Source organism: Moschus berezovskii, chromosome 25 (assembly GCF_049115385.1).
Source record: "Moschus berezovskii isolate FMDL1 chromosome 25, NW_MosBer_1.0, whole genome shotgun sequence".
Classification (NCBI taxonomy): Eukaryota; Metazoa; Chordata; class Mammalia; order Artiodactyla; family Moschidae; genus Moschus; species Moschus berezovskii.
In genome coordinates, this window is record NC_142484.1 from 37,747,292 (window position 1) to 37,769,426 (window position 22,135).

Genomic DNA, 22,135 nt, shown 5'->3' on the forward strand with positions numbered 1-22,135 from the left:
GGACTAGAAAAATAGAGGCTAGCTAAATATTGCCAGTGCCAAAGAATATATTCTGCAGATGTGTTTGTATATTGTCATTGACTAGGCAATGAACTCTTTGTCCCACAGCCAAGAGCCTACAGATCTCTAGGTCCAAAACGCCAGCCAGTTCCTAGCCCCACAGCTGTCTCAGCTTCCTAGAGTGACACTGCCAATGTTATCTGGGTTTCTCAGTTTCCCAATGGCTTTCTTACCCTCAGTTATTCTGCAAATCAAGGGTTCTCTTTGCCAATTTACTTCCTCCTGGGCCTAGGATAATGCCACCGTTCTGTGTATCAGAGGATAGATGAAGGAATATTACCTGTTGCTGTCGGCTACAGGAAAGAAGGTATGCATAAGAGAGAAAGAATGGGATGAGGGGAAAGAAGGCAGAGAGGAAGCTGTTCTCTGGCACACGAGGACTCTGTCACAAGAGAGTGAAATGATGCTTTCAAGGCTGACTCTCCTCTGTTCTTTTAGACCACTTTGTCCACTGGAATTGTGAAATCAGATACATTGGAACCTTCCTTCATTCTGTAAAGGAGTTCCCCAACCAACTGGAAAGGAGATAATGACTTCCTTACGAATATAATGTTTGCAGCCTGACATCTCATGAGCCCTCCTTGCCTATTCTAACTTGACAAAATTCATTTGCACATAACGCTTTTATGTTATGGGAAGAACATCCCCCAGCCCTGCCCTTGGTGTCAGCAGATGAGGCCTAGCGGGGACTGCTGCACCACTGCAGAACTCGATCAGGTCACCAAACTCCCTAAATTGTTTCTAAGGCTACGCCCAACTATAAATAAGAATTGGATGATTCCTGACTTTAATACTAACCTCATTTTTATTAGTGAAATAGTAATAAAAAGGGTTTAGGATTTGGGTCATCGAACAAATACTGAATACATCTTTTCTCACTCATACAATGGTCTTGGTCAATAACCTCTCTGAAACTTTCTCTTTAAGTACAAATGAAAATTGAAAATTACTTGGTCAACCTCATGTGCTTCTTCGAGAAGCAAACATGATCAAATATTAAAAACTATGCAAAACAAACCAAAAATAAAAAAAACCCTCTGCAAACTGTAAAAGGATACAGTTGGGCTAATATTAAAAATTTGCCATATTAATAATGGCAAACCTTACTGGGCACTTTCTTTGCTTAGCCATTGTACTAAGTGAGTTTGGTTTACTGTTTCACTATTGGTAAGAGATAAGGTGCTTATGTTCCTGTTGGGTCTGGAAAATGTTTCAATAACTGCTTTTAAATGATGGAATTTGGGCTGGGTTGTGACAGCAACAGAGTAGACCACAGTTTAGATCAATTTCTCTTATTTTAAATTCTGAAAACATCTGTACATCTATTACTGTCACTTCTACCCATTTTCTTCAAAATTAATGTCGTATTAATTTAATTCACATTATTAAATCACATTATTTCATTTGATTCAAAAACTAAAAAAGATCTGTATAATATCTAATTTTAGAGAGGATGAAACTGAGGTACAGAGAAGTTAAGCATTTTCCCCAAGACAGCAAGTGTTAGAGCCAGGATTCAGACCTAGATTTTTTAAGTAGCTAAAACTCTGAATCTGAGCCAGAGTGCACTAGAATGAGAGTCTGGCCCTACTAGGTTATGTTTTACTCCTTAACCACTTCTGATCCTGGCCACTTCAGTTTTCTTACAAATGCTGTGCCTGTGCATGTGAAATCACTTCAGTCATGTCCGACTGTGCAACCCGACGGTCTGCAGCCCGCCAGGCCCCTCTGTCCGTGGGATTCTCCACGTAAGAATACTGGTGTAGTCTGCCGTGCCCTCCTCCAGGAGATCTTCCCGACCCAGGAACTGAACCCGTGTCTTTCATATCTCCTGCACTGGCAGGCGGGTTCTTTACCACTAGCACCACCTGGGAAGCCCCTTGTAAATAACATGGGATGTTAAAATCTGCCTTCCTTACCTTACAAAGTAGTAATGAGAAAAAATCTAGTTTACACTGCTTTGAGAATTGAAATAAGATAAACAAAGATAAGGAAAATACAAGGCAGAAATCAGACTGTAGTGGTCATCTTGGTGGTAGCAATAGTAAAAAACATTAGTACACTATATTTTCTGGTTTCTATACAAAATAAAAGCTACAATCTCTTCTGTTTTTAAGCATGTTCCTGCAAAATAAAAAATATCTAAATGAAGCTTAAAAAGTACAATCTTTTCTACAATGCAGAAATACAAAGGATTATAAAAGACTATTATGAATAACTATATGGCAATAACATGGATAACCTGGAAGAAATGGACAGATTCTTAGAAAAATTCAATCTACCAAGACTGAACCAGGAAGAAATAGAAATTATGAACAACCCAATTACAAGCACTGAAATTGAAGCTGTGATCAAAATCTCCCCAAAAACAAAAGCTCAGGACCAGATGGCCTCACAGGAGAATTCTATCAAACATTTAGAGAAGAGCTAATGCCTGTCCTTCTAAAACTCTTTCAAAAAATTGCAGAGGAAGGAACACTTCCAAACTCATTCTACGAGGCCACTGTCACCCTGATACCAAAACCAGACAAAGACACACAGAAAAGAGAAAACTGCAGGCCAACATCACTGATGAACATAGATGCAAAATCCTCAACAGAATTTTAGCAAACAGAATTCGGCAACACATCAAAAAGCTCATACACCATCATCAAGTTGGGTTTATTCCAGGAATGCAAGGATTCTTCAGTATATGCAAATCAGTTAACGTGATACACCATATTAACAAATTGAAACATAAAAACCATATGATGATCTCAATAGATGCAGAAAAAGCCTTTGACAAAATTCAGCACCCATTTATGATTAAAACTCTTCCAAAAATGGGCATAGAAGAACCTACCTTAACATAGTAAAGGCCATATATGATAAGCCTACAGCAAACATTATTCTCAATGTTGAAAACCTGAAAGCATTCCCCCTATCATCAGGAATAAGACAAGGGTGTCCACTATCACCACTATTATTCAACATAGTTCTGGAAGTCATAGCTTCAGCAATCATAGAAGAAAAAGAAATAAAAGGAATCCAGATTAGAAAAGAAGTAAAGCTCTCCCAGTTTGCAGACGACATGATACTGTACATATAAACCCTAAAGATAGTATCAGAAAATTACTAGAGCTAATCAGTGAATTTAGCAAAGTTGCAGGATACAAAATCAATACACAGAAATCACTTGCATTTCTATATACTAACAATGAAAAATCAGAAAGAGAAATTAAGGAATCAATCCCATTCACCATTGCAACAAAAAGAATTAAATATCTAGGAATAGATTCACAACATTGTACAGCAGAAATTAACACAACATTGTAAAGCAATTACCCTCCAATTAAAAATAATAATAATAATAAATAATTCATTAGAATAGCCACACCATTTGACCCTGGGACTTTGTCCCAAGGAAGTAGTCTGTAATGTGCCCAGAGATATAAATACAAGAATGTAGCTAGTTATTTACAATATGAAAAAAAAAGGCAGAAATAATTAATTGTTGAACAATAGAGGAATGATTAAATAAATAAGGGCACAGCCAAAAGATGGAAAAAAAAAAAAAGAATTAAATATCTAGGAATAAACTTACCTCAGGAGACAAAATAACTGTAAACAGAAAATTATAAGATACTGATGAAAGAAATCAAAGACACAAACAGATGGAGAGAGAGTCCATGCTCCTGGGTAGGAAGAACCAATACTGTGAAAATGACTATACTGCCAAATGCAACCTACAGATTCAATGTGATCCCTATCAAATTACCCAAGGCATTTTTCACAGAACTAGAACAAAAAATTTCACAATTCATATGGAAACATAAAAGACCCTGAATAGCCAAAGCAGTCTTGAGAAAGAAGAATGGAGCTGGAGGAATCAATCTTCCTGACCAGATTATACTACAAAGCTACAGTCATCAAGACAGCATGGTACTGGCACAAAAACAGAAATATAGACCAATGGAACAAGATAGCCCAGAAATAAACCCATGCACCTATGGGTACCTTATTTTTCACAAAGGAAGCAAGAATATACAATGGGGCAAAGACAGCCTTTTCAATAAATGGTGCTGGGAAAACTGGACACCTGGGGCGAATTTATATCAATGTATGACAAAACCAACCAATATAATATTGTAAAATAAAAAAAATAAATAAAGATCAAAAAAAAATAAAAGAATGAAATTAGAACACTTTCTAACACCATACACAAAGATAAACTGAAAATGGATTAAAGGCCTACATTTAAGACAACTCTTAGAGAAAAACATGGGCAGAACATTTGATGACATAAATCAAAGCAAGATTCTCTATGACCAACCTCCTAGGGTGATGGGAGTAAGAACAAGAGTAAACAAGTAGGACCTGATTAAATTTAAAACCTTTTGCACAGCAAAGGAAACTATAAGCAAGGTAAAAAGACAACCCTCAGAATGGAAGAAGATAATAGCAAATGAAACAACTGTTAAAAGATTAATTTCCAAAATATACAAGCAGCTCACACAACTCAATGCCAGAAAACCAAACAATCCAATCAAAAAGCTGGAAAAAGACCTGAAAGACATTTCTTCAAAGACATACAGATGGCTAACAAACACATGAAAAGATGCTCAACATATGCAAATCAAAACAATGAGATATCACCTCACACCAGTCAGAATGGCCCTCATCAAAAAGTCTACAAACAATAAGTGCTGGAGAGGGAGTAGAGAAAAGGGAACTCTCTTGCACTGTTGGTGGGAATGTAAATTGATACAGCCACTATGGAAGATGGTATGGAGATTCCTTAAAAAACTAGGGAATAAAACCACCATATTACCCAGCAATCCCACTGCTAGGCATATACCCTGAGGAAACCAAAACTGAAAAAGACGCACGCATCCCATTGTTCATTGCAGCACTACTTACAATAGCTGGAACATGGAAGCAACCTGGATGTCCATCAATAGATGAACGGATAAAGGTGTGGTACATATACACAATGGAATATCACTCAGACATAAAAAGGAACGTGTTTGAGTCAGTTCTAGTGAGGTGGATGAACCTAGAACCTATTATAGTGAAGTGAGTCAGAAAGAGAAAAATAAATATCGTATTCTAATACACATATACAGAATCTAGAAAAATGCTACTGATGAATTTATTTACAGTGGAGCAATGGAGAAACAGACATAGAGAATAGACTTCTGGACCTGGGGGGAGGGGAAAGAAGGATGAGATGTATGGAAAGAGTAACATGGAAACTTACATTACCATAGGTAAAATAGATAGCCAATGGGAATTTGCTGTGAGGCTCAGGGAACTCAAACAGGGGCTCTGTATCAACCAAGATGAGTGGGGTGGGGAGGGAGATGGGAAGGAGGTTCAAAAGGGAGTGGGTATATGTAAACCTATGGCTGATTCATGATGCAGTTTGACAAAAAACAATAAATTCTGTTAAGCAAGTATCCTTTAAAAAAGAGTAGAGTACAGTCTTTTCTACTATTAGTTCATTAAAGGTTTTCTGTGCTTGATGTGTGTGTGATTTTTTGTTGTTGTTGTTACTTGGAGGAAGAGTGCTATTATTAACCCTGAACAACTGTCTGCTTTTGTGTTCTGTAACAAAAAATGTCTGGGGCCCTATTTTTGCAGTTTACAGAGCAGGTGAGGAAAGTGGGAGTGGCAGAGGATGGGGTTTACTCCATTGTAACATAACATATATCCGTGCTAATACCCCATTCTGATGACAACACAAACATTTTACAATGAGCAGTACTGAAATAAAGACCAGGAATCCTGCACCTGGTGTTAATTTTTCATAGACTCCAGATGCCTATGCACAGAAATCACAAGACCAGCAGTCAAAAAAGTGCAAACTGCACGCAAGAGGAAGATAACAAGACAGCAAGATTTTGCCTTTTGTTCAAAAACAAAAGTGACAATTCCATTCCATTTTACCCGGAATCTGCAAACATTCATTCAGATCCAGGCTGTTGCAATTATCCAGGTCGCTTCAGATATAGCTTTTTTTTTTTTTTTGTCCTCTTTAGGTTGAACATCTCTATAGATTAAGTGCCATCTTTATTCCTTTACTAATAGAAATTCCATTAATAGCCTTGTTCATATTCTTCGGAAGGAAATAGACTAAAAACTGGGGTGTTACTAGACACAAGTGCAAAGCGAGGCTAAGAGGAATAAAATAGAAAAAGAAATCCGACATGATTGAGAATGATGAGTCAAGTAATATTTAGAATCCGGAAAGGACAAAACACACTCGGAACACCATGAACTAGGACTGAAACTCATCACTGAACAAACCCTATTTAGAGCTGACCTAAGCGTACAATGGCTTAAATTCAACATTCAGGGGCTGGAGGCAGGGTCTGTGAAAGCGATGGTGGAGCAGAACAGACAGGTTTCAAGGATGTTTGAGACAAGAAGGATTATTTCCTCATTATCATCTCACTGCTGCCTAAGTTCTTACATTTTAAGTATTAATCAGTACATACAGATTTGTTTAGCAAACATCATATTTAAGGCAGTGTACTTAGTACTGTAGAATGTAGGCAGAGGAAACACATGTGGTTTTTTGTTTGTTTTCTTTTTAAAAAAACTTTTATTGGTGTATAGTTGCTTTACAATGTTGTGTTAGCTTCTACTGCACAATGAAATGAATCAGCCATGGTAGTGGTTTAGTTGCTAAGTCATGTTTGACTCTAGTGACCCCATGAACTCTAGCCCATCACACTCCTCTGTCCATGGGATTTCCCAGGCAAGAATATGGGAGTGGTCTGCCATTTCCTTCAGGGGATCTTCCTGTATCTTCTAGACCCAGGAATTGAACCAAGTCTCCTGCATTGAAGGTGGATTCTTTACCAACTGAGCCACCAGGAAAGCCCTATATGTACACATATACCTTCTCCCTTTCAGATTTACCTCCCAAGGAAACACATGGCTTTGCTCTGCAAAGAGTTTACTGTGTCATATGAAAACAAGAGAAATCCTTTGAGTGCCTATAATATAAAACAGAGAAACATCACAAGAGATACAGGCAAATAACCACAATGGGAGTGAAGGGGAAAGGCAGATGGAATTAGGGTTTGAAGGCCTGGTTTCTTTCACGGTCAAAGCATCTACGTGATTTTCAAACAAGGTACAGATCCTCTAAAATGGAGATAATAATATTAGGGCCTCTTGATGTTGGTATTGTGATGATGAAACGAGAAAGTGTAGATTAAAGCAGTATGGATGTAGGTCTCCTATTCTTATTTTTCTTCAAGGAGTGTTAATCAGGGTTGAAATAATGAGGGAGAAGGTGTATCATCTGGTTACATTGTGTGAGGCAGGTCTCATGGAAGGAAATGTGAGTTGTCCTGAAAGATGGAACTTCACTTTGTGGCTACATAACTATCTGTTCTTTTTCTGATTGACCTATAGGATTCTTACCTTAAATAAATGACCCATCTCTCATCTTTGTTGTTCCTGATGTTCCTTCTGAATGCTCAAAGAGGAAGATGAGGACTCAAGGAAAACTAATGAATAAACCTCACTCCATACTATTCTTTCATGCCTCAGTGCCTTTGCACCTACTGTGGCAGCCTCACTCATTCCCTTCACCTGATAAACCACTATTTTAAAACCACCTCAAGACCTCTCTCCTCTTTTTATTCTTCCTTGGTCATCTTTCCTCTCCATTCAAGCAGATGGGTCACTTCCACCTTGCTGCATTTACTGTGGTTTGTATATTCCTCAGTTGCTGCTTTCAGCATGCTATGCTGCAGCTGTTTTGGTTTCAGTGATTTTTCTCCTTATTCTAGTGAACCTATTAAAAAAAAAAAGGGCTCTGGAGCCAGATAACTAGTTTCAAGGCCCAGCCTTCCCATTTATTAGCTGTGTGATCATGAGGAAGTTACTTAACCTCTGTAAATTTTGTAAAGTGGAAATGATAGTGCCCACATCAGACAGTTGTTGACAGAATTGGATGAAATATATGTGAAGGACTTAGAACAGTACCTGATACACAACAGGTGATCAGCATATACTATTGCTTTTATACTAAAGTACCAAGTCCGGGACGTGTCAGACAGGATGTACTAACTGTTTTCTAAAGAAATTAATATGCATTTTAAGACTACAAAATATTTGGCAAAGAATGATTTATTTGTTTAGTTTGCAGTGGCTTTGCAAAATATCTATAATTGCTATACTGTTTTGATAACAGATGTATATTACATATATCTGTGTATGCACACATGCAATTTTAAATTACAATTGTGACAAATACTATGAACAACTCTCACAGGATAGAATTCAAGTGTGTGGTACAGATATATATATGTAATTGTTCATTTAAGGTTCGTCTCATCCACTTGAATCTAAATGCCCTCAAGGTAGGGTTTGAATTTGTGCTGTTTATTGCTATCTGCCCTGGCATATTACATGATTTCTGATACATAAAATGTATCTGGTAAATACTGGCTGAATGAAAGATCAGATGGAAAATGAACCATGTTTACACAATTAGTAAATATATTTACTATTCCTTTCTACTTGGAATACCCTCTTCCATCATCATCAAATTCTGTTTGATTTTCATAACCCAACTGAGATCCATGAAGCTTGGCACTCCTTAATTCTTACGGCAATTCATAGGGACTTAAGGTACTCAACAAGGTCCATTTGAAAATTCCTGGTGGGCAGAATTCCATATAAGCAGCATCAGGGGTTCTGGTGATTTAATCATTTAGTATTTCAACCAGTGCTTGGCAAGCTGCATGACCTTCGCATTATACCAAAACCAAACATGGTGGCCAGCAGCACAAGGAAAACCGATTTTGTACATTTCAGCAAAAGATAGTCAAGCACCAGCTGGGCAAGGGGTAAGGCAGTGTCTCTGCCAAAGTGACGGTGAGACAAGTTGGAGTGCACTTCCAGGTCTTTATGCTGTGTTTCCTCTCTCCAACATGTATTTTAGGCTGCACATGGAGGTTCTCTTGGGAAGATTATTATAACTTGAGATTTTATGTCAGGTTTATTATTAGTACACAACTGCGCTGACTGAAAAACTGCTTGTGATCCATGGCTTATTGTGCGTGTGAGAGATGATCCAGACGAGCCAGGTGGCCCTGGATTCTAATGCCGTGTTAGTAATCCACATTTACAGGAGGTGCACAGACAGCTTGTGAAGATTTCAGGTCAGAGTTTCTAAGATCAGCTACATCAAAGTATGTCTACACTTCCTAAATATCGTTCATCTCTTAGCATTTTATTTTGAAAGGCAACAAATCTATTTTAAAGAAAATAATTATGTCAATATAGTTTTTAATTCCCTTAATATGCTTAATGCATCATTGTGAAGATGTGTAGTTTAAGAATATATCTGGATATTCTAAAAAAATGAAGGGTAACGTTAACCAAGAACGTCACATACTCAGTTATGTATATGTGTGTAAATGTGTGTGTGTGTGTGTATGAAATACATACCACTGGGTTTAAAAAGTTCATAAAATATGGAATAAATAAAGCTCTTTCCTGAGATCTAAATTATATATTCTAAAACTAAGAGGTTCAATTTAAACAGAATTATTTTCAACTGGTAGTAATATTTTAATAATGGCTATGTTTTCTAAAAGTAGTCCTCATAAAATTATGATGACATAATGACACATTTAATGCAAGACTTGGAAGCAATCTGAGAAGAGTTGAGAGATTGGCAAATTCCTAATATCTTTGGGAAAAGATTTAGAACAGTTAAAATGAAGAAAATATGAATAAAACTTGAATATGTCTATGTAAATGCCTGCAATATGGGGACCCAGACACAAGAATGGAAGAAGAGTAGCCTATGGACTATAGTAACTGAAACCAAGTCTATTTTCCCCCAGAAAGGTCTATCTTCTGCACTAACACATTACCACTCCCACCATCACAGCCACTGCTTTAGTCAAGGTTTATTGTTATCTCCAGATGGATTTGAATAGAAATAATTTTATGAAGTCAGTATACACAAAGCTGGTGATGAAAACTGCCGTGTAGTAAATAGAAGTGATGGAATTGGAGACACTCAGTTGATTTCATTCATTCCGCCCATGCTTACCAAGCACTCTGTTGTGATAAGCACTATGGTAGACCCAAGGAATAGACAGTCTATATTCAAGGAGTTTGATACAGGAAAACAAAACAAAAAACCAACAAGTATCGCTTCCTTTTTCAAATGTATTTTTCTTTTCTCCTTAACTCCAAGAAGTTGCAATATAATTAGAGAGACAGAAAAGAAAATGCAATTAAATAATTTGGGTGATAGATCAGAGGTGACTGCAAGGAATTGAGATAGAAGAAAATAGCTCTGTCTAGCCAGAGAAAGCTCTACAAAGGAGGAGACACCTGAGCTTCACCAGGGGTATCATAACCTTCATGATAAAACAGAGGAGGAAGAGTTTAATAAAGACAGGAGAAGCAAACTTTACACAGTAGATTCAAGTTCAAAGTAGCATAATAATAACTTAATCTGATTTAGAAAGCTTCCCACCAAGAATGGTTTAAACTCTTGCAAAAATTACGTTTTATGTCCTCGACAAATACGATAAACTTAGAGATCCAACCAGAAAATAGTATTCAATGAGAACTTTAAATCTTTGAAATAGGTGATTCCTTAGTTACTGAGAAAAATACAATGAAATCTAACTTGACTCAGTTGAAAACAACTCGAATTTCAAAGAAGACTGAATCCAACTCTATGTCATAAATGATGCTTTTCTTAAGGAATTCCAAATAACTGTTTACAGGTCTTAATTTTAAAGAGTGTTCTCTTATTTTTAATAGATTATCTCAATACTTCAAAAAAGATCTACTTAAAGAATTACGTATTTTTATATTCTTCTTGCAGGTCCCATTCACCCCACCTCAGCCTATCAAATGTAGCAAGCCTGTTCTTCCGGTTTGATCATATAAGCACAAACATTATATCTGCTGTGGAAAGCACAATGACACTGACTCACCTTATGTATCTATGCACTTTCAAAATACAAATTTCTAAACCATTTTTACAAATCTCTAAGTAGAGCATCACTACTTTCCTAAAGGAACAAATACACTTTTCAGGGAGAGGCTTTATGGTAGATTTTACTTGGCTAAGCAAAGAATCAGAATATAAAACTAACTTTTGGCTTCCTGATCTAAGTATCAAACCCACTGCAAAAGATACTCAAGCCATTCTAAGTGGTTTTGGGGGAACCTGCCAGGAAATATACACTGTAGACTGTTTCAAATGTTAATATGAAGAATATCAATCTTGTGCCCTTTCTCTACTACTTGTTACTATTCGAAAATACCATCTTCAGTAGGTAAGTTTCCCTGGATCACTGTTTACTCCTTCTCACCCATCAATATTTAACCCTTCAATAATTCAGATTTCACACAGAGTAAAAGCAGATATATTTTTCTCAAACAAGAACTACAGAGAAGATATCACATCTTTAAATGCATGGAATACATGCATTTTACCTATAGCTGTAAAGGAAGAAATAGCAGAAAAGTGAATGAGTCTTTAGGAAAATAAAAGGAAATGTCCCTTACCGGAATAAACGCATGTTGCATAGCTTGCTCACATTGTTTTAAAGAAGCAATAGTATCCCACAGAAGCTGATAATTTTCAGCCCGAGAAGCAGTTGGCCGCTGCATGGCGAAAGCTAGTAACACTCAAACTGAGCTCAAAGAACCCAGTTGAAGAAGGAAGGGAAAAAAAAAAAAACCTGCAGATCTGTTACATAAACTTCTTAATTAGATCTGCTACACAAACTGCTATCTTAAGACTTAAAAAAAAAAGTTAATCAGAACATTTCTTTTGGGGGATAACTGGGCATGACTTGAACAGAGACAGATGTTTTCATTGGGAAGGATTTTCGTTCCCACACTTGTGAAAAGCAATCCCGTCAGTGTTGCCCTGTCTACACGGATCTGGAGAAACTGCACATACCATACGTGTGTGGGGGGAAAGAAGTAGGAGGGAGAGAAATGTAAAAAAAAATATATTTCCACCAGAAGATTTGGGTGGCAGGCCCCGGAGGCAGAATTTGAATAGCTTGTGAAAAGTAGTAAAATTGAAGGGAGTGGGTTACACACACACACACATACACAGAGGCAGGTGTCTACACTTGACTGCTCTGTGTGAAATATGTGCCTTCTCACAGTGTCATTTAATATGTCCAGTTTTTCTCAGTTTAGCTATGATCTAGATGTGATATATTTTTCATCTATAGGGTATTACTGCCTTTATTAACTGCAGTTATTAATCTAGGGCTATTTCTAGAAAGTCTTTGAGTAGAACAGGAGTCAATAATTTATCTTAAAATCCAAGAGTAATCAGAAGACCTTTCTGTCGGTTCATATGTTAGGTAAAAGGCACATTTAGTTCTTCTTCTAGGTACAATTTACATAAACAATGCCAGGAAAAGTGAACCTTCAAATATTCCAGGGACCTGAGAGCGAGCTACACATCACTGGAATATATTAATTCAAAAGAAGTTGCTTGCCCACTTTAGCAAAATGGTATATAGGCAGGCTCAATCATTCAGTTGTGTCCAACTTTTTGTGACAAACCCCCCTGCTGGACTACAGTCCCCCAGTGTCCTCTCTCCATGGGATTTTCCAGGCAAGAATACGGAGTGGGTAGCCATTCTTTTCTCCAGGGGATCTTCCTGACCCAGGGATCGAATCCGCATCTCCTGCATTGGCAGGCAGGTTCTTTAACACTGAGCCACCTGGGAAGCCCAACAAAAGGTGTAAGTTGAACCTAAGTAAAAACTGAACAACAATATAGCAATATATTCTGAATGTTCCTTCCCTTAAGACAGGAGCCCACAAGGTAAGCTGCAGCTCCACTAGCCAGCCCTTAGGCTGTGAGATCACTGAGGCAAGGGATAACGCACCTTGTAAGGTACTAAGCACTTTGAAGTTTCAAAGGAATTTAAGCTCTCAGGACTAATTACACAGCCAACAATGGGAATATCTATTCATGTCATTTTAGGTGTAAGGGGTAAGCTGAGGGCAATAAATAGCATGATGAGTAACTTGTGCTTTTAATTGACCTAGAAAATCCAAGGAGTGTAAAAAAAAAGGTACAAATTGTAGAAAACAGTGTGATAACATAAATGAAGGATTTTTTGCTGTATTATTTTTAGAAGAGCTGCATGATTTGGGTTACCTAGATTTTCTGCATTTGTACCCTGGTGATGGTGGGTGAGTTCATACTAATGACCTTGCTGTGTGAGAGTCTCAAAGGCAAAGTTTGCCTCTTATCTCATTTATTTTTCAATTCTGAACTGAAGGAATTGCAGGTAGAACTGATCTTTCAAAATTTCTACCTGGGCTAATTTGCAAGGAGGTTGTTTTTGCTTAATACTTCATGAGTACGCACCATAAGGCTGCTGCCATTAGTTTGTTTTTCAGTATCAGTTCAAGCAACCTTCTCTTTTCCCCATTCACGGTGTTCTTCTGTTCAGCTCACACCCACAGGCCCTCCTCTGCCTTCACTTTGCCCTTAAACTCTCCCATCTGCCCCAGCCACATGCTTCTTCCGCATGCACTGTCGACCAGCCAGCCCGCAACTCCCAGGAAATGTTCCTTCACTAGCAGGTATTTGTATTTCCGATCAAACAACAGGAAAATAAAAGGTGTTTTCTAAGTTACCCTCCAAAATACGCTTTCTGAATACCTCGAACAAATATTCATCATTACTCCAGACCTCAATCTCTGGGTCTTCTGTCCTGCCTTGGACTTCCTCTACCTATTGTTCATCAGATCCTGTCTTGTGTTTTTTATGTAAGCAGCATCATTTAAAAGATTCTTCTTTCCTTACTCTTTGGCCAAAGGGTAGAGAATCCACAGTCTGCCTGTAGAAACTCTACATGGAAAACACTCCTGGAATCATGCATTCATTCACTTACTGATCCAAGAAGCATATCAAGCATCTCCCATGTACTACAGGTTTTACACTGTATTATGGGCAAATGGATATATCAGATGTTGATTTTGTTTTAAAGGAGCTTAGAGTTTAATTGAAAGGATGATACATGGGCACAAATAACAAAAAGACAAGTTAAAAAAGGGTTCAGTTCAGTTCAGTCACTAAGTCGTGTCTGACTTTTTGCAACCACATGAATTGCAGCATGCCAGGCCTCCCTGTCCATCACCAACTCACGGAGTTCACTCAAACTCATGTCCATCGAGTCGGTGATGCCATCCAGCCATCTCATCCTCTGTTGTCCCCTTCTCCTCCTGCCCCCAATCCCTCCCAGCATCAGAGTCTCTTCCAGTGGGTCAACTCTTCGCATGAGGTGGCCAAAGTACTGGAGTTTCAGCTTTAGCATTAGTCCTTCCAGTGAACACCCAGGACTGATCTCCTTTAGGATGGACTGGTTGGATCTCCTTGCAGTCCAAGGGACTCCCAAGAGTCTTCTCCAACACCACAGTTCAAAAGCATCAATTCTTCGGTGATCAGCTTTCTTCACAGTCCAACTCTCACATCCATACATGACCACGGGAAAAACCATAGCCTTGACTAGACGGACCTTGGTTGGCAAAGTTATGTCTCTGCTTTTTAATATGCTATCAAGGTTGGTTATAACTTTCCTTCCAAGGAGTAAACGTCTTTTAATTTCATGGCTGCAATCACCACCTGCAGTGATTTTGGAGCCCAAAAAAATAAAGTCTGACACTGTTTCCACTGTTTCTACATCTATTTCCCATGAAGTGATGGGACCAGATACCATGATCTTCGTTTTCTGAATGTTGAGCTTCAAGCCAACTTTTTCACTCTCCTCTTTCACTTTCATCAAGGCTTTTGAGTTCCTCTTCACTTTCTGCCATAAGGGTGGTGTCATCTGCATATCTGAGGTTATTGATATTTCTCCTGGCAATCTTGACTCCAGCTTGTGCTTCTTCCAGCCCAGCGTTCCTCATGATGTACTCTGCATATAAGTTAAATAAGCAGGGTGACAATATACAGCCTTGATGTACTCCTTTTCCTATTTGGAACCAGTCTGTTTTTCCATGTCCAGTTTGAACTGTTGCTTCCTGATGGTAAGTGTCATAAAAGAGCTGGTATAAACTATTTATAAAACAATGAAAAAGAAAAATTACATCAACTAGGGAAATTAGGACAGCTTCATAGAAGATTTAGCACTTGGCTAGAGCTTGAAGTTAGGGTATAATTTGGACTTGCAGAGATAGGTAGGGGGGCATTCCTGAAGATGAAGAGCTAGAATAAAGGGTCATAGTGGGAAAGATCATTACCAGTTGTTTCGGGGAAAAAAAGAGAAAACACGACCCCAAGGTCAGATGGTAAAGAATTCACTTGCAATGGAAGGGACCTGGCTTGGATCCTCGAGTCAGGAAGATTCCTTGTAGAAGGGAATGGCTATCCACTCCAGCATTCTTGCCTGGAGAATTCTGTGGACAGAGGGCCCTGGTGGGCTATAGTACCTGGGGTCACAAAAAGTCAGACACGACTGAGCAACTAACACTTCTGCTTTTTCATGATTGTTACTGGAGTCAAGTAACAATTATTGAATACAATTATTATTCTTGAGTAAACTGTCAGTAGCTTCCTGTTCCTAATGCTAACCAATCTTAGCTTCAACCAATGCTTAGAGCATGTGTGCATAAATTCAGTGAAACTAAACCTCATGAGAGAGGAAATGTCATATATTTATTCCTTACTCTTTAAAATAGGAATATTGATATACTTTGGAGGGTTGAGGGGGCTCAATCATTTCAGTCATATTGCTTGTTTATTCAGTACATATATCATGTTTTTTACTCATACCCAATCACTTCTGTAAGTTCTAAAGTCTATTACCTTCGATATTCAAGAGTCGACCATGAGTCTTAACCTGATCTAATGTTTGTTGTAATTCAATTTGGCTCATTTTAACAAATATTTATTGAGCTCTACTATGTGCTAAGTAAGCATTGAGATAAAAAGATAAATATCATATAATGTCAATTCTCTACTTATTTCCAACTACCCCTCAGTATGCATTTACCTCTGCCCACAAAGTAGAATGTGATACATATTTTCTTCTTGTGAGCACAATGCCTGTATGTAAAGGCTACATATCTGTTAAATCCTCAGTCACTAGGCCATATGTTCATAATATGGAAACAACTCTAAATTAGACTAAAGGACTTAGAATGTTAAAAGTACTTTTTATTTGGTAGTAGTACATGCTCCAACAGGTCTGTGTTTGAAAGTTTTCTGCTGGGACTGGCTTAAATATAACTTTGGGACAGCAGAAATGGAGCAATGGGATTAGATTTACATTCCTATCTGAAAAATAAAACTGAACAAAATATATGAAACAATGAGTCAAAAATGGACAAAGAAGAAAAATGAGTAAACTCTGGGATACAGGAAACAAACAAGGTAAGTCCTGTGACTGCCCCATTTACCACCTTGAATGTCTAGCCTCATCACAGAAAAAGGGGATCCAGTTGGAACCCAGTGAACTTGCTGAACTGAGGATAGAGAAATGGTTTCCTGGAGAAAAAAAAGCAACAGGGGAAATAGAGAAATTCATAATTATAATTGGAGTTTTCAATATACTACTCTGAATAATTAACAGACTAAGCAGATACAGTCTATAAGGATATGTAAAACCTTTATGAAACCATCCGTCAATTTAGTCTAATACACCTTCAAAAAAGTTGGACTTCCCTGGTGGCTCAGCAGTTAAAAAATCCACCTGCAGAAACTGTGGGTTCAATCCCTGGGTCAGGAAGATTCCCTGGAGAAGGGCAATGGCAACCCGCTATAGTAATCTTGCTTGGAGAGTCCTATGGACATAGGAGCCTAGAAGACTACAGTCCATAGGGTCGCGAAGAGTCAGACAAGACTGAAGTGACTGAGTATGCACCTTTAAAAAAACATTCCACCCAACAACAGCAATCTCCGCAAGTGCTCAATGAACATTTACCAAGATAGAGCATATTCTGAGCCATAGATCAAATTATAATAAATTTAAAAGAATTCAGGCCAAAGAAAGTATATTCTCTCAACATAGTAAAATTAAGTTATATCAACAACAGAACAATCTCTAAAAATTTCAAAAATATTTGACAAGCAAATGACACACTTTTAAATTACCTACTGGCCAAAGGAGAAATCAAAAGTAAGTGTGAATGCATTTTGAACTGAATGAAATAAAACCACAATGTATCAACATTTGTTGGATGCCTGTAAAGCAGTACTTAGGAAAGAAGAACTATACACAAAGAAGATCTTCATGACCCAGAAAACAAAGATGGTGTAATCACTTACCTAGAGCCAGATATCCTGGAATGAGAAGTCAAGTGGGCCTTAGGAAGTATCACTATGAACAAAGTTAGTGGAGGTGATGGAATTCCAGCTGAGGTATTTCAAATCCTAAAAGATGATGCTGTGAAAGTGCTGCACTCAATACACCAGCAAATTTGGAAACTCAGCAGTGGCCATAGGACCGGAAAAGGTCAGTTTTCATTCCAATCCCAAAGAAAGGCAATACCAAAGAATGCTTAAACTACCACAAAATTGCACTCATCTCAAATGCTATCAAAATAATGCTCAAAATTCTCCAAGCCAGCCTTCAACAGTATGTGAACCGTGAACTCCCAGATGTTCAAGCTGGATTTAGAAAACGCAGAGGAACCAGAGATCAAATTGCCAACATCTGTTGGATCATCAAAAAAGCAAGAGAGTTCCAGAAAAACATCTACTTCTGCTTTATTGACTATCCCAAAGACTTTGACTGTTTGGTTCACAACAAACTGTGGAAAATGTTGAAAGAGATGGGAATACCAGACCACCTGACCTGCCTCCTGAGAAATCTGTATGCAGGTCAAGAAGCAACAGTTAGAACGGGACATGGAACAATAGACTGATTCCAATTTGGGAAAGGAGTACGTCAAGGCTGTATACTGCCACCCTGCTTATTTAACTTATATGCAGAGTCCATCATGAGAAATGCTGGGCTGGAGGAAGCACAAGCTGGAATCAAGATTGCCAGGAGAAATATCAATAACCTCATATATGCAGATGACACCACCCTTATGGCAGAAAGCAAAGAGGAACTAAAGAGCCTCTTGATGAATGTGAAAGAGGAGAGTGAAAAAGTAGGTTTAAAACTCAACATTCAAAAAACTAAGATCATGGCATCTGGTCCCATCACTTCATGGGAAACAGATGAGGAAACAATGGAAACAGTGACAGACTTTATTGTGGGGGCTCAAAATCACTGCAGATGGTGACTGCAGCCATAAAATTAAAAGTCGCTTGTTCCTTGGAAGAAAAGCTATGATCAACCTAGACAGCACATTAAAAAGCAGAGACATTACTCTGCTAACAAAGGTCCGTCTAGTCAAAGCTATGGTTTTTCCAGTAGTCATGTATGAATTAAGAGCTGGACTGCAAAGAAAGCTGAGCATCAAAGAATTGATGCTTTTGAACTGTGGTGTTGGAGAAGACTCTTGAGCCTCCCTTGGACTGCGAGGAGATCCAACCAGTCCATCCTAAAGGAGATCAGTCCTGGGTGTTCATTGGAAGGACTGATGTTGAAGCTGAAACTCCAATACTTTGGTCAACTAATGCAAAGAACTGACTCACTGGAAAAGGCACTGGTGCTGGGAATGATCAAAGGCAGGAGGAGAAGGGGACAACAGAGGATAAGATGGTTGGATGGCATCACTGACTCGATGGACAAGGGTTTGAGCAGGCTCTTGGAGTTGGTGATGGACAGGGAAGACTGGTGTCCTGCAACCCATGGGGTTGCAAAGAGTCAGACGTGACTGAGAGACTGAACTGAACTGACTGAAATAAATAATAGATTTTCTGTGGTGGCTTAGATGGTAAAGAATCTGCTTGCAATACAAGAGACCCGAGTTTGATCCCTGGGTCAGGAAGATCCCCAGGAGAAGGGGATAGCTACCCACTCCAGTATTTTTGCCTAGAGAATCCCATGGACAGAGGTGCCTGGTGGGCTACTCCACAGGGTCACAAAGAATCATACGTGAATGAGCAACTAACACTATACATCACTAAACACTTATATTTGAAAAGAAAGGAAGTCTTAAATTAATCATCTCAGCTTACATCTTATTAAAATAGAAAAAAAAATCTAGCAAATTGAAGCCAAATAAGACAGAAGAAAAGGGAAAAATAGAAAAAAATAAAACTAACGGCTACTTCTTTGAGAATACTGATATAATTGATAACCTGCTAGCAAGACTAATGAAAGAGAGAAACATTTTCAAGATTAGAAATGAGTGTAGCCTTACTACAGATCCTATAGCCATGGAAAGTCTAATAAGGAAATCTTGGAAACAACTTTATACCAATAATTTGACCCTGTATATGGAACAAATTCCTTGAGAGTTTTAAGCTACTAAAGCTCACTCAAGAAAAATAAGTAATCTAAATAGCCATGCCATATTCCGAATAAAATTTTTATTTTGTAACTAAAAACTTAACCCCCAGGAAACTCCAGGCCCAGATGGCTTCTGATGAATTCCATTTAAGAAAAAAAATTAAAACTACAAAAATTCTTTCAGAGAACTGAAGAGGAAAAAAATACAAGTTTTTTTTTTTTTTTTTTTGAGGTCATCAATAGCTTGGTACCAAACTAGATGAAAGTATTACAAGAAAAGAAAATATTCACATGCCCTCACTGTTTTTGCTTTGCTGCTCTATCATGTCCGACATTTTTACTACAACATGGACTGTATTCCACCAGGCTCCTCTGTCCACGGGATTTCCCAGGCAAGAATACTGAAGTGGGTTGCCATTTCCTTCACCAGGGGATCTTCCTGACCCAGGGATTGAACCCACATCTCCTGCTTGAAAGGCCTGTTCTTTTCCACTGAGCCACCAGGGAAGCCCATGCCCTCGTCAATATGTGAAAAAAAATTCTAAACAAATTTTAACAAATTGAATCCAATAACATATAAAGGGAGTAATACATCATAATCAAGTAGGTTTAACCCTTAAAAATTACCTAATATAATCCATCATATTACAAACATTTAAGGAAAAGAAAAAGAAAGAAAAAAAACCTGTGCTCAATAGGCACAAAGAAAACACTGCAAAAACCAGTATCAGTTCCTGGTTAAGGAAAGGAAAAAAATCTCTCAGGACAAAATAAGGATGCCCCTTCTACTACTTCTGTTCAGCATTGTCCGAAAGGTTCTAGACAGTTAAACAGGTCAAGAAAAAATGTTGGAAAAGAAAAAAATAAAAGTATCTTTCTTTACTTTTGACATAACTGTCTATGTAGAAAATCTCCTGGAATCTAAACTTCAGAATTTATAAGTGAGCTTAGCAAAATTGCAGAACATAAGATCAGCATACAACAACCAATTTATTTCTCTTTACCAGCAGCAAATAAATGAAAAATTAAATTAAAAAATAATACTATTTACCATAAGGTTATAAACATTAAAACTGTAGGGATATACTTTATAAAATATTTATAAGCCATGTGCACTGAAAACCACAAACCTTTCCTCAGTGAAATTAAAGATATATAGATGGAGAGACACATGAAGTTCCTGGGTAATAAGACTCAATATTGTTAAGATGTCATGCACTGAAAATTATAGGTTCAGTACAATGCATACCCAATCAAAACCCCAACAAGGTTATCTGTTTGCTTATCTGTTTGTTTTAGAGAAACTTAAAAGCTGATTCTAAAATCATAGGGAAAGTCAAAGAATCTAGAATAGCCAAAACAACTTTGAAAAAGAAAAATAAAATCAGAGAAACAATACTACCTGTTTTCTAGACTTATTTTACAGCTAAAGGTAATCAAACAACTTGGCACTCGTGTACAGATAAACAGATCAGTGGAACAGAATAGGTCTTTCCAAGTGACACCAGTGGTAAAGAAGCCACTTGCCAATGCAGGAGACAAAAGAGATTCAGATTCATTCCCTGGTCGAGAAGATTCCCTGGAGGAGGAAATGACAACCCACTCCAGGAGAGGATCCTGGAGGGGTACAGTCCATAGGGTAGCAGAGAGTCAGACACGATTGAAGCGACTTAGCATGTACACAACAGACTAGAGACTCCAGGAATCAACCCACACATCTGTAGCCAACTGATTTTCAACAAAGGTGCAAAGGCAATTCAATAAAGAAAAGGTAATCTTTTCAACAAATGTTGGTGCAATAATTAGAAACCCGTATGGAAAATAACGAACTTTGATGTATAACTCTTACTAAATAAAAACTCAAGACAGAATATAGAACTACATATAAAGCCTAAGTAGAACTTCTAAAACACAGACTATCTTTGTGATCTAAAGGTTAGATATAATACCAAAAGCATAACCATGAGAGAAAAATAATTGATAAATTGGACATTGACAAATGGAAGTTTTCTGTTCCATGAGACATTGTTAGGAGAATGAAAAGACAAGTCAGAAAATGCAAGCAAACTTACAAACTATATATTTAATATAGGATTTGTTTCTAAAGTATATAAGGAACTCTCAAAGCTTATAATAAAAGAGTCAAAAATGAGCAAAACATTTTAATAGGCACCATAAATGAAGATATATATGTCTCAAATGAGCATGTGAAAGAGTATCAACATTATGATTAGAGAAATAAAAATTAAAATACTTCCACACTCCAACTGGAAAGAATAATACTAAAAAAAAAACAACTGATCATATCAATGATTTGTTAAGATGTATAATATTGGACTTCTCATACACTGCTGGTGAGAATATAAATACTACAGTCCCTTTGGAAAGAGTTTCGTAGGTTCTTAAAAAGTTAAACATGTATCTTCTAAGATTTAACCATTCTACTACTCCTAGGTATTTATGCAAGAGAAATGAAAGTATATGTTGATTTGAAGGCTTGTATAAAAACATTTATAGCAGCCTTATTTGTAATAGTGAAAAACTGGAAACAACTGAGTTGGTAAGTAAATTGTGATATATACAAACAATGGAATAATATTCAGCACCAAAAAGGAAGAACTACTGATGCCCACAACACAATCTCAAAATAGTCGTGTTGAATGAAAGAAGCAGAAAGGACATACACTGCATGGTCCCATTTATATAAA

The 22,135-nt window shown here is 37.6% G+C and overlaps 1 protein-coding gene across 11 annotated transcripts in view; it reads right to left on the reverse strand.

Moving 5' to 3' along the window:
• Positions 1-22,135, reverse strand: part of DLG2 (discs large MAGUK scaffold protein 2) — a 1,481,746-nt gene that overhangs the window by 917,342 nt on the left and 542,269 nt on the right. Inside the window, exon 1 of one of the 11 annotated variants that reach the window (XM_088832358.1) lies at positions 11,605-11,850. The exons of 9 other annotated variants lie outside the window; for them this stretch is intronic. In XM_088832358.1, the coding sequence (XP_088688484.1) occupies positions 11,605-11,709 (105 nt within the window). In that variant the 5' untranslated portion in view covers positions 11,710-11,850. Of the gene's footprint in view, positions 1-11,604; positions 11,851-22,135 lie in introns of those variants that run through there. One more of the 11 variants, XM_088832357.1, reaches the window with a different exon arrangement.